The following is an 18,965-nucleotide window of genomic DNA, read 5'->3' on the forward strand; positions in this document are numbered from 1 at the left end:
CCGCCTCCACCGCCCCACCCCCCCAAGAGGCGTAACGGTGATTTGTTTTAAAAAATATGTCTTTAATGGGTGTGCTGAGGAGAGCAAGGGGTGGAGGGGGCTGTCCGAGGTCCGGCGGGGGGGCTGTGGTGTGAGGAGGGGGCGGCGGCGGCCCCCTCACCTCAGTCTGTGGACTCCAGCACCGACTCGCTGAGGGCCAGGTCCCAGTAGTGCTCCGCACCGTGCTTCTTAAAGTGCTCCCGTGCCATGTTCTCCGTGGGGCACTGCTTAAATTTCATCTCGCCGAAGCTGCGGTCCTTCGCTGTGCCCTGGGAGGGGAAAAGGGGCGCTTTCCCACCCGTCTCTGGGGGAAACTCGCGGGAAACGCAGCTCCCAGCGGCTTGGGGAACCCGGGAAAAAATATTTTTACAGGCTCATGCCTGACTAGAGGGAGCACTGCACGAGTTAGACGCTGCCAGCTCCGCTACAGCTTGAGAAACGCTACGGAAAAGAGTTGGAGCGGCAGGTTTGCCTCTGGATCCAAAGCCTCCCAGCATCGTTCCTGCCCCAGCTGCTGCTGGGGCTCACTTCCCTCCAGCCTAAGCCCCGCCGGTACAGACCTACACCCACGACTCACCTCCCAAACCAGAGAGCATTTGTTTGTTTTCTTAACAGACTCCTCGTCGGACTCATCATCATCTGAAAAAAAAACCAACCAGTAAGGCCAATTTTAGTCCCGAAGGCAGATGAGGAGCGGGAGCCCCACCGCCGCTTCACCACCCCTCTTATGCGCACAGTTTTACACTTACCCTCTCCCTTCGTGTTTGATGTTTGCTCGTCCCATTTTATTCGATGAAGCATAAGACGTTTGAATTTCTTCTGTGCTTTTGGGCCTGGAGAAGAATTGAGACTCATCGTTCACAAAAAGTCCTTTAACCTTCAGTTTTCAGGAAGTTCGAAAAAGCAGCAGAATCCAAACGATGCCCACAAACCCTTCCCAGCGCACCCAGCTGACCAGGCATGGCAAGTAAGGCACAGCCAGACTGACCCAGTGCCAACACCCATGGGGTGGCTGAGACTTTCTGGCAGCCTTTGGCACCTTGGGATTTCCTGCTGCCAAACAGGCTCTTCAACACCTCGCAAAAATTACTTAGAACAGCACAAAACATGAGAAGCTGCGGCAGACTGAGAAGTCTCCTCACTCTAAGCATCCGCTCAGAGCATCACGGATTCAAATCAAGTGCTTTTCCCTTCAACGCTGAATGCGCTGGGTTTTCTAACTGGATTACAGTGCACTCTGCAGTCAGCGCTAACCCCATTAGGGACGTAATTAAGGGAGTTTCAAATGGCCTCCTTCCTTCCTTGTCCTTCCGTAACCCTCAATCAATAATTTTCACAGTAATTTTTGCTAGAAGCAAGCTTTTGAATGCTACACTGTGACCGAAAGCCTGCCTCAAAAGTTCTCACCTCCTTCTACCACGACCACGTTGACATCTTTGTGTAAAACCACCACGCCTGTTAAGTACAGCTGGCCAGCGTTGGCTTCGATTTTGAATTTTTTTGCTGGATTGCTCAAGTTTCGGACCCTAAAGGATAGGATAAAAACCAAACACAAATGTTTGTGGAAATTATAATCAAGCCATAAAAGCTCCCTACTCTGCCTCAACTGGGTCCAGTGTTTCCTCCTCCAGCTCCGCGGGAGCTTTACCCACACCTCAAAATGACATCTGTTATCAGACTGCTGAAGCGGCTGTGTCTGTCCCTTCCCATTATTTCATTTAGAGCTTTAAAGTTTCCCAATTTCCAAACAGGGATGCACCAGGTCAGCTCTGACAGCTAGGAAACAGCTCTCGCCATTGGAAACTGCAGTCCCAGCTGAAACGCTCCAAACCCGACATGTGTTTTTAGTGCTGGACTGTAACTCTGTCCTTAACTTATCCTGTTAACGAACATGTCTTTTGGGACAGCGTTAATTGCTACAAGCCAGGATGCTTTAACGCTGGATGGAAACCTGATGAGTGGGGGCACAGTCCCGCTACTCAAGCCTGCTCCTCCCTACCAGCAGGTTTCTCTAGAGCATTTCTCTGGTGTATCTAGAAAGAGATGTACGGTGAGCGCTCTGCCCAGCCCTCACCTGTACACGGCTATGTGAACTCCCTGCGAAACGTCTTCTTTCAGCTTTTTAACCTTCTTCGCTTTTCGCTGTTCTGCTGTGAGCTTTCTCGCAGCGTTCGCTTCCTCGTGAGCTCTGGATGCAAAGAAAGATGCAGCTATAAGCAAGACGCAGCGTTACAGCATCACAATGGATCCCTTTCCTTCCCAGCACAGAATACAGACCCCAAAGCAGCTGCAAATCCTGCCCAGATCTCCGCTTGCACCTGCCTGGATTACAAGCAAGTGGGCTTTTTTAATCCAGTCACCCGTCCAAATCCATCCTCTGTCTCTCCATGAAAACATTCGTTAGTAACAACTGTGACCGTGACCATCATCCTCATTATGGTAGGAAACCCATTTAATATAGGGCATGAGGCCTCTCTCCAGTGGGAAGAGCTGCTCACGAAGACCCAGCGCCCCGCCGGCCTCAGGGGGGTCATTCAAGGCAGCTGAAACAGGCTACGAGAGCAACGCGCAGAAAATCACACTGCTGCTGCTTCGCTGCATCAGTTCAAGGATTTCGTTCTCTACAAATGCAGCACCAGCAATCAACCCATCAAAAAAACGACCCCCCAAAGTACGGTACAATGTGCCACCTACTTCTGTCTCTTCGCCATCTGCGCTCTGACATGAGCTTCGACTTTTGTTGGGTCCTGAACAGCTTCCGTCCCCAGTACTCGCATCAAGTTTGAAATTCTTACTGCAGGGAAACAGGAGAGGAGCTGTGAGAGGCTCCTGTCGGATGCCGGTTTGCCAGGACGGTAAAGCACAGAAACGGCAGGCACACGTGCAGCTCATAAACCACCTGTACGGGCAGGTGTCGGATCACAGCAACACACCCACACACAGATCCACGCCGTCCCGCCGAGGCTGGGCGGCCTGCGGCTTTCCCAGCCACGTCCACGCTTGGCCCGGGCCACTGGTTTGAGGGCCCACACTAGCCCGGAGCACCGCTGGCAGCGGGCCCCCTGTAACCGGCATTTACCTTTGGGCTCTGGCGGCGGCATCAGGCCCAGCCTGACTTTCTCTTGCAGCTCCTTCTGCGCTTCTCTCCGAGTCTGTCGTCGTAATTTCTTCTGCTCTTTCTTGGTTAAATAAACACCCAGGGTCACTGGTGTGTCACTGTCCACTGGGAAAAGAAATGAGGCAAGAGAAACGTAAATCTGCTGTTGAAGAAGCAAGAGAAAATACTGCCTGTGACCCTTACTGGAGGTGGGGGGAAACACCCCCACCACGCTCCGTGACCCCCACACTATCAACAAACCTGACCCCCACACCAAACGTGGAACCAGGCAAATGCGGTTTGACTGGGTTTTTTTATTATTATTTATTTTACTGAAAAGTTAAATGCTCTGTGGTTATTTTATGATCCTTCCTTGGGTCAAAACTAGGCTGCTGGCGAGGAGCCCGTGTCTGCACGGCCACCCAGCGAGCACAGAGCAGGCCATCGGTAGGTAAGCGAGCTACCCGTAACTACTACAGGTTTTACAAGTTTCCAAAATCAGGGCAGAGACCCTCCCTCCCGATTGTAGTTATCTTCACATTGCTTTCCAACTTGTCTTTGCACAATTCCTTCTCCTTACAGAGACATGAGACGCTGGGCTGCAGTGCTGCAGCTGGGGGCTTGCACACCCCACAAAGTGCTAACCCCTCAGAGTATTTTGTGTCTTAGTTCAACAGCGAAGCTGACCAAAACAGGGGCAGTACCTGGTGGGTTGAGCTGCGCCGGGTGCTCCACGAGGTTCGTGATCCCAAAGTACTCATCTTGCTTTGAAGACGTTCCACCTTTTCTAGAAGGGAAAGAGTTGGGCATCATTGCAAAACTCCCAGCCTGAATTCCTGTGTTCCCTTCAACACAAGCCATGAAAAAAAAATAAAAAAAAATAACGCTTCCCTTGGGCCAGCTGTGCTGGATACCAAATCCCTACCCAAATCACTGATCAGAGCTCGATGTGCTGAAGGAGACACGCAGCAACGTAGTATTAATGCGTAGGTGTCTCCTCCAGTGGAGCAGCCACCCACATTTCACGGTTAGGAGACAGGCTTCCCACAACTCTACTGGGAACAAGACTCGTAGAGAACACTCACGCTTGAAAAAACCCCAAACCACACCACCAACTCTGGGCCAGAAACAGCACTCTAACTCCAGGGCAGCCGCCGCCTCCAAGACCTTGGAGTCTTTGGGGGGAACACAGCCTCCAATGGGGAGAAGGGCAGCCACCGACCACCAAGACCTTGGGAGAAACGACCCCAAGAAAGACCTTGGGAGCAAACCTGGTGCTGCTGGGATCTCAGGGATGAGGGAGGTGGAATTCCACAGCTCAAGCCAATACACCTGGTCCAACCCAACACACCACCACGTGACCCTTGAGATGCTCCCAGTTTTCCTCCCGCGGCAGGAGGATCAAAACCGGCAAGTAAACCACTTACAAGTCGAGGCCGTTAGGGATGATGTAGGAGTCCCACCACTCTATCTCTGGGATCTCCCCCTCTTTCAGCTCCTTCTTAGGGGTAATAAGAGCCAACTTGGTGGAAGTGTGTATCCCTGTCTTCCTGGCAGCCTGAGAGATCTCTGCCTGCAGTTTTTCTAGTTGAGCCTGAGAACAAGGAGAGGAAAACGGCACATAAAGGTCATTCCAGAACAGCACAACCTTCGGGAAAAGCACAATACATATGCACCTGCTGATTGATTTCTTTTTTTCTTAAAACAATCTGAAGCAGACCACAGAAAAAAACCACACAGCACAGGACGGCAGAGTGACAGACCTCCCAGAAATCCGGTCTTATTACTGAGCCTTCTAGGAGCATGGAACAATCCCAAAGGAATATCTCCCTAGAGGCATCGTATCCCTGGACTTTTCTGTCTTAATGAAGCTCTTCTCTCCCCCTCTCCCCAAGACCTCGGGCATTTTACCAAGATTCCTTTAAACCTCCACTTCTAGAGTGATCAGTTCTGCAGAAAGAACGCTTAGGACCAATAATTATCTATTCTCTTTGGTAATTTTCAACCTTTTGCCAAAATTAAAAAAAAAAAAAAAAAAAAAATTTCTGTCTCTCATCAGGTAAGGATAGCTGTAAGAAAACTCATTCCACACACAAGTTCTAATTGGGATGCCTCCCTTTCCGACAAGAATGGTGTTGACAGAAAAGGTTCAGGTGACTTTAGTGAAAAGCTTCCTAGGCAAAGCCAACACAGCTCCCTTCACATCCCAGGAGAGGAGAATCAGCTCCCATCCCGAACCGAACCCTCACTCCTGTGCTGTCAGTTAGCATGGCAAGACCCCAAATACCTTCGTTCGCAACCTCTGGGCAATTTTCTCAAATTTGCCTTTTTCATGGAACTTAAAGGTGCGTTTCTGACGCTGGGCTGGGGTTATGGAGACCCGGGGGTCAAAGTAAGTGTTCGACTCCATATCTTCCGAGGGCTTTTCTTTAAGCTGCTGTTTGAACTGCTCTCTCTTCACAGCTCTGATGTTTGCTTTTAGGGTTGGCATGCGGTGAGTCAACTCAATCTCTTTACCAGTCGCGTCAACAGTTCGGCCTTGCTCATCCAAGATCAGTGGCGTAGGCTTTGTCTGATCCTTCAGCTCCACTTTCCTGGCAGCAAGAGACAATAACGTTGCATTAAAACGTGAGCACAAAGGAAACGTGAGCCCTGTTTCCACGGGAAGCACCAAAGTGGCCCACAGCTTGTGGAAGGTCTCCTTGTTACGTTAAATCTCATCTATGCTGCCAGCACGGACTTAAAGCTCGTGCGCAGAAGCTGGGAGTCTTACCCAAGGAAGGTGTAACCTCCATTTCACCTCTTTAATATCAGATTTGTTCCTTCAGCAGGCGTTAAGGCCAGCGCTAGGGAACCAACAGTGCTGGAGAAACCCTCGGTCAGACCCTCCACCGGTGTTTTGGAGTTAGGCTCACCAGGATCACACAGAGTATGCAAGGAACAGCAGGTACTCACGGTGGTGCGATCCCCATCGCGTGCAGGTTGGCCAGCCCCACCATGTTGGCGTTGCCAATGAGCCCTGGTTTCAAAGCCAGCTGAGCCTGGATTCGGGCCTGCAGCTCCGCTGCTTTCCTGGCCTTCTCAATGGCATCGTTCATGAACGTCGCTGCCTGCGAGGGCTGGATCGTGTTGCCGATGGGAAGGCGTTCCGATTGGGATGAAGAAGAAATTTTGGGCTGTTGACAGAAAAGGAAGTTTTGTGAGGTGCGTGTTCTAGCACACTAAAGTCAACAAGTCATAGCTGAATCTGCAGGATTTGCCTGTGGCTGCCAGTAGGTACCTGTGGTGTCGGTGGACTGATGAAACTCAGCTGCTTTTTCCTCTCTTCAATCTGCCGGGTGGCTGCCTCCATCATCTGTTTGATCTGTGGAAAGAGAATTGGACAGTGAATTTTCCTTCCCTTTATCAGAAGGAGGGAAGGGGTCCTCAGCACCCCGTTACAGCTGCAGATGCAGGCAAGCCAGCGTAGCGAGAATGATATTGTATCAAACGGTGTGGATCGACAACCTCCAGCTGTAGAGAAGGAATTTTACCATGCAGGCACTCTCTACCAAGACCTTTCACAAACATCCAAACTTCCCTCACTCGAAGGCTTCACATCATCGTTAGCCTAACGCACAAGCAGCCGTGAGCCTTGTGAAATGAACACAGCAAGCAAAGGACAGTCAAAAGCAACTTGCTGTTTGCTCGCTCAGCTTGTGAGGTGAATTAGGATACAGTAAACACTAAACCATGTTGGGATTCAAGATCTCAGCCACGGGCAGCTCTGTTCCGGGGCAGAGCTCATGTAACACAGCCTAACCTGTAGCTTGGTCAGCATCCCAGGGCTCTCCGACGGTGGGCCTGGAATGACCTCAGGCTCATCCTCAACCTCCTCGAATCGCGGTATGCGCCGCTTCTTGACGCCAGAAGATTCCTTGGATACCTCAGAGTCATCACCAAAGACATCCTAATGTAAAAGGAAAGGAGAAAACTGTGGTTAAAAACAAAGGGTTCTCCTCACGGCCAGCGTTTTAAGATGAGAAACCAGCACGCGGATCAGATCTGGCACCGTACGGTCAGCACTGCGTTGCGGTTCAGTTTCCAGGGCAGCGCTCGCAGGCTGATCTACCGGTAATCCCACATGAAGCCTGTGCCCTGGTCCCCCACCAGAGAAGCCTCCATGATGATCCATGCAAGAGCGTGAAGGACAGGACACATCACAGGGATGTGCCCGTGTAATAGCCACCACATAATTCCCTCAGACGGTCAAAGGTTTTTTGGCACCGAGGAGACTGAAGGTCTCGCTCAGCTGCCCAGAGAGATGGAAAAAGCCTGCCCACAAGCTGACCTGACTGGGCTAAAATAATTTCCATGTCTTCCACCAACTTCAGAGGGTTTGGTGAAAGAAGCTGCGCTGTCCCACCACGTCCTCCCCCAAAGGAGGATGCAGCCGCAGACCCAGGGCGGGTCGGCGTTTCCTCACACTCCGACCCAGCCGACTCCAGCTTGGATCCAAAGACGCTGCGCTCCAAGCGAGCCGCTCCGGAGAAGCGCAGCTCAGAGAGTAAGTGGAGCAACGATCACGCTGCTGGACTCGCATGCAGCGCGAGGGTCACAAAACAAAAGGCAAGGTGCGCTTTACACGGAGCGCTGCTCAAGCACGCCCCAGCTCGTGAGACTGCGGCCATGGATTTCATCTAGTCAGTGCCTGGTTTGTGTACGGCAAACTGGATTTGTCCATGCGACTGTGTTACTGTAGTGTGTGTGTCAAGGTGTTATTTGAAAATAAAATATACACACCGGTTGTAAGCGTTAGTTGCAATCCCTTCTTCACTATAACGGTTCATATTCTACAAGGACACTTCCTCATCCAGACACAGGTACTTCTTGGAAAACCTACAAGTTCAAGAGAAAGGACTTGCCCATAGTATAAAGTGTGTAAACCATTACGTTTTAGTTCCTGAAACTTCCCAAGCAATGACCTACCCCACAAGAGTTAACCAAGGAGAGAGAAGGCAGGCCAGGCAGCGCATTGAAGACAGCTAACGTAGCACTCTGAATTAATTCACTGCCCATTGCTACAAGATCTAAGTGTGCAAGTACAAATTCAACTCTAAAACCTGCGCTGGGGTGAAGGGGAAAGTCAGTCGGCAAGTATGGCCGCGATCTGACAAACTCACTAGACGGCCTCGTGTTACAGCAAGGGTCAGGACAGATCTAGATCTTGATGGAGGACCTCCAAGGAAGGTAATTCCGGACAGAAGGGTTGACTATTTGGCAGGCAGGACGCCTGTCCCTATGCCAGGAGCCAAGAGAAGAGGATAGGTCCGCTCTGCTGCTTCCCAGCCCTGCTTTCGGGGTAGCTGGCAAGCCGAGGATGCCATCAGCGGTCACGCAAGACACCCCAGTGGCTGCTTCGCTGGAGAAGAATCGCCTGCTCCGCACCCAACCCCATCCCTGCTCTGCCAGCACGAAATCCCCTCTGCACCAGGATGCTGCTCCCTCCCTCCCTCCCCATCCGGCAGTGCGCTGGCCACGGCCACGAGGAAGATGATGAGAGGACAAGACAGCCCGAAGGCGGGCACAGCAACAGGGGAATCTGAATTCAACTTGTGAAGAAAGGGAGGACCTGCAGGTTTTACTAGTGCCACAGGGCTGCGAGTGTCGCCCCGCCTGACACCCTGACATCACGAAACACCAAGCAGCGATGGGACAGACAATGTCCCCATCTCTCTGTCATCTTCCCAAGAGGTCAAAAGCAAGAGGGTTGTGGGGAAAAGCCAGGATCTCCCAGCCTAGCTGGAACCTCGCCTTTTTAACGGCCCTGCAGCAGCTCGGCACAGTGTGTTAGCCAAATTAAAGCAGAACCGCAGCACAAAAATACTTGAAAGATGCTTAGTGGCAGTTCTGTGGTGACCAAAAAAAGCTGCACGAGACTGAGATCTTTTTAAGCCACTGCTGCTATTTGGGAGGGGGATGGACACGTGAACCCAAACCTCCCCAGGTCAGTAAATGGAGTTGTGCTGCTGCTCCTCGGGCTGTACCAGCTCGGCAGGATGGAAGCTGCTTTAACGCACCATTCGTTAGCCGGTGAACGTACCCAGACCGGGAGGAGACCCCATCTGGCACTGGTTAAAGCCTCAGCCAGACAGCTGGAGAAAAAGCAAGTTTCTAACGGAAAACAGGGAGTGGAAGCAGCTCTCTCCCAACACACCTGAAGAGATCGAAATCCCGAACACGATTATTGCAGCTCCCTGAGGTTAAGGGCTGACTGAAACTGTCACAGAGAAACACAGATTGCCATACAACAGGAACCTCAGAAAAAGTGAAAGGAAACTTACTTTGTAAGCGGGGAGCAGCATGGAGGGTAGCCCCTTTTAAACTCGGCATGCGAGTGATGGAAAAAATGCAATTCCAGAAGATGGCGAGTAAAGTCTTCAAGAGAAGAAAGGAGGTGAAAACAGGTTTGGATGCATGAGACTTCCACCATCCCAGACAAGCATTAGATGGGAGAAACACCAGAGAGCTATTAAATCCCTGCCGTAATTAACCTTGTGCTATGACAGGGGTTGTCAAAAATCATCCTCTGTTGATTCCGGATGGGGGGGAAAAAAATAAAAAAATAAAAAAAAAGAGAATGAAACCCCACCACAGAGCCCCACTCAGTGGCTGACAGGGAGAGCTGGCTGGCAGGGTGAAACGCGGCGCCTGGGCAAGGAAGAGTGACGGGAAGTCGCCGGGAGTGCTGAGTGAGCCCAGGCTCTCACTGAAAACACAACGGTAAAGAGGGCAAAAGAAAACAGAGAGACGGAGCCCCGGTGAAGTTACTCCACTGCACGGGCCTAGCAGAGATTGGTAAGGAAATCAAAAGCCCCAGCCTCCACCTTGGCTGCCACCAAGGAGAGCATGGCTCTTCCTCATCCGAAGAGAACCCGCAAGGTAAAGGCTCACACACTTCATCATGGAAAAGAGTCTTTTCTCTTGAACTTTAAGCATTACGAGATGTACCTCTCTGGAAGAGGAAAGTGTGGCAGAGCACCAGTGCTGCCTCCACGGCCACCAAATCACAGAAAAAAAGCAATCAATAATCAATAATCACCTTCAGTTCTCGTTTTCGGTTCCGGTCACTGTTGGACTTGGAGTGCCTGGAGCTTCGGCCTTCCTCCACCGCTTCAAAAAGCTTGTCCACAAATCGCAGGGTGGAATCGTCAAGAAAGGGTTTGAGGTGGTCTGGAAAAGAAGAGGAGTTGTGTAAATTCAGAATTCACTGCTTGGGATGAGCAGGTGAACGGAGAATCTGCCGAGAGTTCTGTGAATCTGTAAAACACTTATTTACAAGTGGATTCAACTGTACTAATGCAGCGGGGCCTGCGACCCGAGGTCCGGAGGCCTCTGGGACCTGCAGATCCTGTCGGCAGGAGCTTTAAGGATTAAGTAAATCTGGACCTCAACTAGAAAAAAATTAGGGCTCTAACGGTCAAAAAACCCCAAAACAACCGAAAACCAAACCACAAATTAAATTACCATTTTAAGTTCCTTTAGAAAAAGAGCCCTTTAATTAATTTTTACTTCCCCTTTTTTTGTAATGCATTCCAAGGCTTTTGGTTGCATGTCACGTGTCCGCATGGATTTGCAAGTACTCACCTCTGCCTCAACAAGGCGGAGTCAGAACCACCTTGGACCTACACCTGGACGTACACTCAGGAGATTCCAGGTTTGGGGTTTTTTTGTCTCCTTTAGAAAACTAGCCCAACACACAGCAGATTTCACGCCACCGAGGATGGCATTCGCCCTCCACGTTCTGCCAGCCACCACTGGCAAGGAAACCCTGACCGGCCATGCAGCCTGGCACCACCAGCAGGAGGTCGGTCTTCCGGGAATAGGAGGAATGATTTTAAGTCTGATTTGAGGCTATTTCAAGGCTATTTGAGGATTTGTGTGCACTTATTTTCTCCATCAAGGGGTCTGACCACCTCTACAAAGAGCTGCAGGGTCAGGGCTGGAGCCCACAGGACATACCAGCTGCTTTCTTTTTGTCCATGCCCTTCCCGACGCAGTTCAGCGCTGCGGTGACCACGGTGGGCTCTGAGAACCCCAGGACTCGCTTCACCGTCTTCTCGATCCATGGTTTCAGCTCATCCAGTTCTCTTTTGGAGAGCGACATCTTTGCCAGAGAAGCTGAACTGAATTATCTTACTCGTACCTGTAAAGAAACCAAAATCAGAAAACCACAGGCTAGTAAAATAAAAGTATTGGATTATCGTTGCTTCCGCGCTGCGCTTTTCTCCTTCACAAGAAAGCTCACAAGCAATGAAAGCTCTCGGAGACTACTTTTGCTCCCTTATTTTTAAAAACACAAACTGAAACTAGATGAGGCACACAGGGAGGAAGGGCCTTGGCAGCCAGGAGCCACGACCTGACCAGACAAAACGCAGCATCAGGCCCCGCGAAGGGAAATAGTGCTCGTAGCTTCATCTGCGGGGAAAGCCCTGAACCTCCTACATCCCACCAGCCTTCCCTCATGGATGACGGACACATGGCAAGCCCCATACCCGATCCTCCTAGCTCAGGCTCCTCTTTCACACATGGATTGGCCACAAACGGGAGCAAAACGTTTGGTCTCGGGGCATCCCTTCATGCCCCAGCTTCTCCTTGAACTTCGCTCAGTTGTTTCCGTGGCTGCTACTCCAGTTACTGACGCACCTCGAGCCACACGGGTCCGTGCAAGTCACGCACCTGCTAACCCTTAATTAGCCCCTTTCCCGTGAAGTTCACAAACACCTTCTGAACATGTTCCGCTTGACTGATACTTAAAAGTTCAGCATGTGGCTGGCTGCCTCTGGGTTTGCTGTTTAAACCAGCAGCCAGCGGAGGCAAACCCAAAATGACACATTTTTCAAGGCAAAAAATTTCTTCCCGTCAACTGTTAGCGGCTCTCGCACCGTCAGTCACAGCCTGCAGATGCAGTAATGTTTGATTACGTGCCCGGGACCTAATCTGATTTGGAAACCAAGTCTCCTTTATCTGGAAACAGGAGAAAATCTTCTTAAGGAAATTGTTTGACCTCGGCATTTCTGCCCCGCATAAGAGGCCTGCAGAGCTTTGACGTGGGTTTATTTTAACAGAAATCCAATCAAATACGGTTATCAGCCCCAAAACCGAGAATGAAGAGCTCGGGTGTTAGCTGTAACAAAACACTTTGATACCAAGTCTGCAAACGGCAGCCAAGAGAAGGAATCCACAGGTTTAAAGCAGCAACCGGGGGCTTCGCTCTCCCTCTCTGCAGCCAAAAGCCTGAAAATCCCCGCAGCCGCTGGCTTTTTTCCAGCAGGTTTCCCAGAGATGGACGCAAATGTAGCAAAACCCACCCAAAAAAAGCACAATTATGGCATTTCATCCTTAAGTTCTGACTCTGCTGTACGTAATGCTTCGGGACAAAGCTAGAGGTTCAAGGCAAGCGGAAAATAATTACAACACTGACACATCAACAGCTTCACACGCGCATGGTATTAAATGGAGAACTTAATTAGCGCTTGGCTTAAGCTCTGCATTAACCTTTAACTTCTGTAATCGAATAAGGACTGAGAGTGGAGCGCAACAGGTTTGATGGTGTTTTAGTTGGAATGTGGGGAGAGCAAACGCGCCGCTGGGGGTCCGTAGGGAAGGTGCAAACAGGTGCCCACGAGGACCGGAGTCCTGAGCACCCCCGGGCCACAGGGCATCAGGAAGGAGGACGGTGGGTAAACAGCACCTACAAGACTTTAGATACCGGTACGGGCAGGGCCACCGGTGCCGCGTTACCTGCCGGGACGGTGCGAAGCTGGAGCCGATGCTCCCGCGGCGCTGCGGCCTCACCAGCTGCTTCCTTAGGGGGTAAAAAATAATAATAATTCAGCTCCGCCGCGGTTGAATCGCCCGCCGGAGGCTAGAGCGGCCGCTGAGGCGAGGCCCGGCCCGCCCAGAGCCCGCTGCCGCATGCCCGGTGGCCACCGAAGTGCCCCAACGGCGCTGGGGATCCCCGGTGGTCCTGGTGACGATCCCCCTCCGGCTCCAACCCCCCCACACCGGGCCCGGGCCCGCCAGGCCCGGTCCCCGCCAGGCGCGGAGCTGCGCGCAGGGCCCCGGCCCGGCAGCGGGACCCCTCAGGGCGCCGCGGGCCCGCGGCCAAGAGCTCGGGGCCCGTCCCCGGGACACCCCCGCGCCCCCTCGGCACCCCTAGCTCCCCTCCTCCCCTCACCGGAGCGGCGCGGCGGGGCGCGGCCCCGGCAGGCCCCGGCGGCCCTGACGGTGACGGCACGTCGGGGCGGAAGCGGAAACGGCCGCGCGGCGCCTGCGCGCCCGCCCGCGCGGGGGGTGCCGGGAGGAAAGAAGGCGGGGCCAGCTGCCCGTGCCCGCCGACGTCACGTGACCCACGAAGCCACACCCACCCCGCGTTTCCCGCGCTCTCAGCCAGCGCGGGAAGCGCCGCCGCGTGTCCGCGGACGCCGAGGCTCCTCCCGCCACGGTTAATTAAAGCCAAATTAAAACGCAATTAAGGGAAGGGAACTTTTATTAATTTTTTGGGGGAAGGCCCTGGAGCCTTTATTAATTGGGGGGGTGGGGTAGCTCCCTCCTTGGCCCTTTATTGTTGGGGGGGGAGGGGTGGTGCCCCCCCCCCTCTCCCCTGGCCTTTATTAATTTGGGGGGGTGGCTCCCCTCCCAGGGCCATTATAAAGGGGTGGGTGGTTCCCCCCGGAGCCTTTATTAATTGGGGGTGTCTGTGCTCTCTCCTCTGCCCTTCATTAATTAGGGGGCCATGATGCTGCCCCTTGGAGCTGTTACGAAATGGGGAGTGAGCTTTTCAAAGGGGGGCTCCCCACTAGCAGCCCAGCCAGGGGTCCGGCCGGTTGGTCCGTGCCAAGAAGGTGATCTTCCGGGCCATCTCGGCATTGTAGACCCGCCGGCACTCCTCATAGGCCCGGCGCTGCCGCTGCCGGCATGGCTTCTCGTAGTAGCGCCGCCGCCGCACTGCCTCCACCACGCCATCAAGCGTGAGGATCCTGGCGGGGGGGAAGAGATGGGGTGAGAGGGGCCATGTTCCCCCTCGCTGCTCCCCCCTTTTCTGCATGATGGAAACTCGCATGATGGATTTGATTAAAATCGGGCCTGGCTTCTGCCATCGTAATGTTCCTGCATTGATTCCAACCGCGCACCCGGAATGAGGGCGGGAATTGGTGCCCGCAGACCTTCATTAAGCCATGACATGAAGGCGGGTGTGGCAGGTCACAGCCTGGTGATGGGACACCCCCCTCCTCCCCGCCCAACCCGCCCCAGATGTCACCAACCCACCGGTGACACTGCTGCCCATGCTCCTGCCTGCTTTTATACTAACTCGTTTCATTAATTCATTTTAATTTAATTATATCTGCATGTACGGACACATTAGGATGCAGAGCCGATGGAAGACCCCCGCGCGACCCTCCCCAACCCCACCCCCTCATTTTATAGAGGCGTCCAAGTTTGAAAAAAGAACCAAAAATACACGTTCTAAGCCCAATTCCTGGGGGCTGGGGTGGGGTTTTTTCCTTGTTTTTAAGAACCTGGACATACTGGATGTGTAAAGCGGGGGGACTTCACGCGCAGGACCCCAGCCAAGAAGTAATTACACCTGGTTTAATTAGCGTGACCAGGCCCCCGGAGCCGCTGCCCCCCTCCCCGGGCCCCCCCTCACCTGTTGAGCGAGCTGTAGGCCGCGTCCACGTTGCCGTTCTGCACCATGACGGTGCGGCCCACGAAGCGGAGGTGGTTCGCCATGGCCGCTGCTCTGCTGGGGGACGGGGGGGGCGCGGGCGGCTGGGACGGGGCGGCCCCGGGGCTCCCCCCAACCCCCCCACCGGGCCCCGGCTGGGCCGCCCCCGCCCTCACGGAAGGACCCGGTCCCCCGCCCCCTCCACGCCCCCTCCCCGCCCGCGGAGGCCCCCACCGAGCCGCGCCCCCCCCCCCTCCCGGTGCCGGGCGCGGGCCTGACAGGTCCCGTCCGGAGCAGCCACGGCCGCTCCACTCACCGCCCCAGCGCCCCGGAACCGGAAGTCAAACCCCGTACCGGAAGTCGCAGCCGTCACCAGCGGGGGCGGGACTTAGCTGGGGTCACGCGGCCATAGGTCGGGATGGGCGTAAGGGGCGGGGGTCAGGGTGCAGGTCACGGGGTCAAAGGTCATGGCTAATTACGGGGTAGGGGGCAGGACTTGACCCATGGGGCGCGGCGCTCTGTGGGGTACAGGGTCAGGGGTCAGGGCCTGGGAGGGGGGGGGACGCACCGGGGGTCCCGCTGCGGAGGGGCAGGGCCCAGCCCCGCCCCCCCCCCCCCCCCCCCCGCGTTCCCCCGGACAGAGGACACCGGTACCGGGCAGCCCCTGCCGCTCCCGCGGCATTTATTGCTTCCAGCAGGGCCCAGCCATGGGGCAGCCCCACTTTGGGGGGGGGGGGGGGGGGAAGGGGCACAGACCCCCCACCCCCAAGCCCCCCCGTAACGCCATGCAGGGGGAAGGCACAAGGCCAGCGGGGGGGGCCAGCCCCCCACCCCCTCCCCCCGCAGTACACCAAGGCACATCCCCCCCCAGCCTTGGGGTGGGGGCTCTGCTCTGCCGAAGGCACATGCCCCCCTCCCCCCCCCCCCCCGGATTTTTGGGGCCCCCTGGGGGGGGATAGGTCTCGGGGGTCCCCCCATGGGATGGCCCCACCCGCCCGCAGGTCTCAGTGTCCACAATTAAAAAAAAAAAACAAACCACCATCCAAAAAAGGCAAGAAATCCAGGGGAGAGACACCCCCCCCCATCCCCCACTGTGGGGGGGTGGTTGTCACGCCTCCGGTGTGGGGGGTGTCCCTGTCTGGGCGGTGGGACGGTGGCAGCGGGGATGTCCCCCCCGCTGCACTGTTCCGGTGGGGCTGGAGACGGGGGTGTCCCCGGGCAGGCGGCGGCAGCGGGGAGCCCCGTGGGGGCCAGCGGGGGGGCGGCGGCGGGGGGCAGCGGGGGGCGGAGCTGGGGCCGGCGGGGGTTTGGGGGCGACATGGGGGAACCAGAGCCGCAGCATCCCCTCGACCTGCAGCAGCGTCCCCAGGTACCGGGCGCTGTGGGGACAGAGAGCACCTGTCACCCTGCTGCTGGGTGTGGGGGAGGGCAGGACCCCCATGGGGGGGGGCCCTATGCCCCCCACCACACTCCCCAGGGTCATCTGGGGGGCACTCACCCCATTTCTGGCTTCTGCAGGACCCCGATGATGCGCTGGAGGCGGTCCATGGCCACGCTCTGCTGGAAGCTGCTCAGCCCTGGGGGACCCCAAAACTGTGTGAGTGCTGCCAGGGGGGACCGGGGGGCTCGGGGGGCTCGGGGGGGGCACCCACCTCTGTCGTATCGCCCCCGCTTCAGCCCCTCTAGCAGCTCCGCCAGCGGCTGGATGAAACCCCGCAGCTCCTGGCACTGGGAGGAAGAGGATGGTGGCTGGGCCCGATCCCCAGTGGGGAGGGGGTCTCATGCCCCCCCAGCTCTATTTATCCCCCCCCCCCCCCCCCCTGCTTACCCCCCACCCCCTCCCAGTTATTTCAGGTTGGGAAACTGAGGCAGCACCGGGCAGAGACACATTCTGAGGGGCCCAAAGCGCTGCCCCCACCCCCACTTTGGGGGTGCTCTGTCGTTTTGCTGCCAAAAACTCACTTTTTGGGCAAAGAGGCGATCGGCGTCGCTGGAGGGGGAGTCCCCCGCCTCGCCCCTCCGGGGTCGCTTCCCCCCACGGGGGGATGGAGGTAACTCGGAGGGCGTTCGGGCCGGCCCCCCCAGCCGCTTGCGGCTGCGCTCAGGTTTGGGGGGGCTGGGGGGGGGGGGCGCCCGCCTCGGCTTCACTGTCAGAGGGACCCCCCGGGCTGGAGCTGGGGGTGGCACAGGAGCAGGTGCGGGCGGGGGGCTCCATGGCAGGGTGGGGGGCGGCAGGGGCCCCCCCCGGGGAGCCGCTCCCTGGTCTTGGCTCCTGCGAGGGGGGCAGGGGGGGAGGAAAAAAAAAAGAGGGGAAAAAGCAGGAAATTGGGCAAAAATGGAAAATAAAGTGATGCTTCCCCCCACCGGGGGTCTTCCCCCCCCCACCCCCTCCTCTGGCAGCTCCCACTCCTGGGTGGTGGGTCCAGCATCTCCCAGCACGGTGAGGGGGGGGGTCAGGGACACCCCCCAGCACTGGGAGCCTTCACCCAGGACCCCCCACCCAGGATGGGGACCACCCCCACCCCTAGAATCGGGCCCCTCCCGCCTGGTCCCAGGGCTGCCCAGCATCGTGGCACCGAGACCCCTCCCCAGGTGGCCTCAGGCCCCTCCCCAGGCACTGGGACCCCTCCCCAGAATGGAGACACCCCCCCAGACGGCCTCAGGACCCCCCCCAGGTGGCCTCAGAACCCCACCCAGGCCCAAGACACCCCCCCCAGCTGGCCTCAGGACCCCCCCAGAGGCACCGGGACCCCCACCCAGGACTGAGACCCCTCCCCAGGTGGCCTCAGGACCCTCCCCAGAACAGAGACACCCCCCCAGGCGGCCTCAGGACCCTCCCCAGAACAGAGACACCCCCCCAGGCGGCCTCAGGACCCCCCTAGGAATGGTGACCCCCACCCAGGCCCAAGACCCCCCCCCGCAGCTGGCCTCAGGTTCCCCCCCGAGGAACCGGGACCCCCCCCAGGTGGCTTCAGGACCTGCCCCGGCACCGGGACCTCCCCCCAGGACCGAGACAACCCGCCAGGCGGCCTCAGGACCCCCCCACCCCCCGACCCTGGCTCCCCCGGGTCCTACCTGCTCCCAGCTGCAGCTGCGGCGGTGCCGATGTCCCCGCCCCGGGGCCGGTATCGGTGTCCCTGTCCCGGTACCGATGCTGTGACGATATCCCGGGGCCGGTATCAGTGTCCCGGGGCCGCTGCCCCTGTTCCCGTGCCGGTATCGGTGTCCTTGTTCCAGTGCCAGTGTCCTGGGGCTGGTGTCCCTGTCCCGGGGTCGATGTCCTGGGGCCGGTATCCCGGGGCCGGTGCCCCTCTTCCAGTATCGGTGTCCCGGGGCCGGTGTCCCTGTCCCGGTATCGGTGTCCCGGGGCCGGTATCCCCACTGCCGTCCCGGTCCCTGTCCCCGTGCCGGTGCCCCCGCTCCCGTCCCGGTCCCGCCCCGGCTGCGGCGGCCCCACGCGGACACGTGCGCGGCCGCACGTGCCTCCCGCTGGGCCCCGCCCCCCCGCGCTCCCATTGGACGTCGAGCCCCGGCAGGGGGCGGAGACTCGGCGCCCCGCCCCGCCCTCTCGCCCCCGTTGGCCCGCGCAGCCGGCGGCGCTGCCCAATGCGGAAGCCGCTCTGCGCTGATTGGCCAGGAGGGTGGAGCCGCCGTCACGCCCCTCCATGTGGCGCCCCGGAGGGGGGGCGCGGAGCGAGGCAGCGCCCCCTGGCGGGGGGCGGCGGGGTCGGGGGGCTGCGCGATGTGGGGGGTGGGCCACGCCCCGCCGCGATCTGCCAATGGGCGCCGGCCTCAGGCGCGCGTCACGGCCAGCGCGGCCAATGAGAGAGGAGCGGCCTCGCCTCGGCGCCGTTACATAATGGAGGCAGGCAGCGCGTGGGCCCCCACGTGGGGGCGGGGCGCGCGGGGGCGGGCCACGCGCCTCTGTGACGGCGCGCTCGCGGGGCGGGGCCTCGGGGGCACGCTCCTGCCCCAGGCCCCGCCTCCCGCGGGGCGGGGTGAGGGGGCGTGGAATCGGCGGGGGGGCGGGGCGAGGGAGCTCCTGCGGGGGCCGCCCCCGCCCCAGCCCCTCCCATAGCCCCCCCCAGCCCCATAGCCCCCCCGTCCCACGGCCCCCCC

General features: G+C 57.3%; 3 protein-coding genes across 6 annotated transcripts; all 3 read right to left on the reverse strand.

Annotated features, from left to right (window-relative positions):
* Positions 1-41: 41 nt before the first annotated feature.
* On the reverse strand, positions 42-13,475 carry PRPF3 (pre-mRNA processing factor 3). 3 transcript variants are annotated; one of them, XM_055696957.1, is made up of 17 exons: positions 13,356-13,475; positions 12,920-12,983; positions 11,138-11,321; positions 10,218-10,348; positions 6,939-7,085; positions 6,417-6,500; positions 6,092-6,312; positions 5,424-5,730; positions 4,564-4,730; positions 3,841-3,923; positions 3,119-3,262; positions 2,734-2,833; positions 2,114-2,227; positions 1,447-1,565; positions 789-872; positions 617-678; positions 42-308 (listed from the first exon to the last, which is right to left on the reverse strand). In XM_055696957.1, the coding sequence occupies exons 3-17, from the start codon at positions 11,280-11,282 to the stop codon at positions 162-164; spliced, it is 2,055 nt and encodes a 684-aa protein (XP_055552932.1). In that variant the 5' UTR covers positions 11,283-11,321; positions 12,920-12,983; positions 13,356-13,475; the 3' UTR covers positions 42-161. The 3 variants fall into 3 exon arrangements, with proteins under 3 accessions (XP_055552932.1, XP_055552933.1, XP_055552934.1); XM_055696958.1 differs by lacking the exons at positions 11,138-11,321; positions 12,920-12,983; positions 13,356-13,475 and adding an exon at positions 7,919-8,014 and having other exon boundaries at positions 10,218-10,349; XM_055696959.1 differs by lacking the exons at positions 10,218-10,348; positions 11,138-11,321; positions 12,920-12,983; positions 13,356-13,475 and adding exons at positions 7,919-8,014; positions 9,460-9,478.
* A 174-nt stretch (positions 13,476-13,649) lies between these two features.
* On the reverse strand, positions 13,650-15,211 carry MRPS21 (mitochondrial ribosomal protein S21). 2 transcript variants are annotated; one of them, XM_055696990.1, is made up of 3 exons: positions 15,163-15,211; positions 14,829-14,921; positions 13,650-14,157 (listed from the first exon to the last, which is right to left on the reverse strand). In XM_055696990.1, exons 2-3 carry the CDS (start codon positions 14,909-14,911, stop codon positions 13,977-13,979), a joined length of 264 nt encoding a protein of 87 aa, XP_055552965.1. In that variant the 5' UTR covers positions 14,912-14,921; positions 15,163-15,211; the 3' UTR covers positions 13,650-13,976. The 2 variants fall into 2 exon arrangements, with proteins under 2 accessions (XP_055552965.1, XP_055552964.1); XM_055696989.1 differs by having other exon boundaries at positions 14,829-14,924; positions 15,163-15,209.
* Positions 15,212-15,341: 130 nt separating this feature from the next.
* CIART (circadian associated repressor of transcription) lies at positions 15,342-18,513 on the reverse strand. The gene is made up of 5 exons (XM_055697223.1): positions 17,996-18,513; positions 16,809-17,118; positions 16,499-16,574; positions 16,345-16,423; positions 15,342-16,225 (listed from the first exon to the last, which is right to left on the reverse strand). The coding sequence occupies exons 1-5, from the start codon at positions 18,511-18,513 to the stop codon at positions 15,955-15,957; spliced, it is 1,254 nt and encodes a 417-aa protein (XP_055553198.1). The 3' UTR covers positions 15,342-15,954.
* Positions 18,514-18,965: the final 452 nt, after the last annotated feature.

The sequence above is a fragment of the Falco cherrug genome, chromosome 19 (genome assembly GCF_023634085.1).
Source record: "Falco cherrug isolate bFalChe1 chromosome 19, bFalChe1.pri, whole genome shotgun sequence".
Lineage (NCBI taxonomy): Eukaryota > Metazoa > Chordata > Aves > Falconiformes > Falconidae > Falco > Falco cherrug.

Bases quoted from the DNA above. Each gene is read 5' to 3' on its own strand.
- PRPF3 (XM_055696957.1), bottom strand. From the start codon at position 11,282: ATGTCGCTCTCCAAAAGAGAACTGGATGAGCTGAAACCATGGATCGAG. The intron at 3,924-4,563 runs GTAAGTGGTTTA...TTTCCCTTCTAG, and splicing joins ATCCCTAACGGCCTCGACTT to AAAAGGTGGAACGTCTTCAA. The intron at 679-788 runs GTAAGTGTAAAA...TTTTTTTTTCAG, and splicing joins ATCAAACACGAAGGGAGAGG to ATGATGATGAGTCCGACGAG.
- CIART (XM_055697223.1), bottom strand. From the start codon at position 18,513: ATGGAGGGGCGTGACGGCGGCTCCACCCTCCTGGCCAATCAGCGCAGA. The intron at 16,424-16,498 runs GTGGGTGCCCCC...GGGGTCCCCCAG, and splicing joins GCGGGGGCGATACGACAGAG to GGCTGAGCAGCTTCCAGCAG. The intron at 16,226-16,344 runs GTGAGTGCCCCC...CTGTCCCCACAG, and splicing joins CTGCAGAAGCCAGAAATGGG to CGCCCGGTACCTGGGGACGC.
- MRPS21 (XM_055696990.1), bottom strand. From the start codon at position 14,911: ATGGCGAACCACCTCCGCTTCGTGGGCCGCACCGTCATGGTGCAGAAC. The intron at 14,158-14,828 runs GTGAGGGGGGGC...CCCCCCCGCCAG, and splicing joins GCCTACAGCTCGCTCAACAG to GATCCTCACGCTTGATGGCG.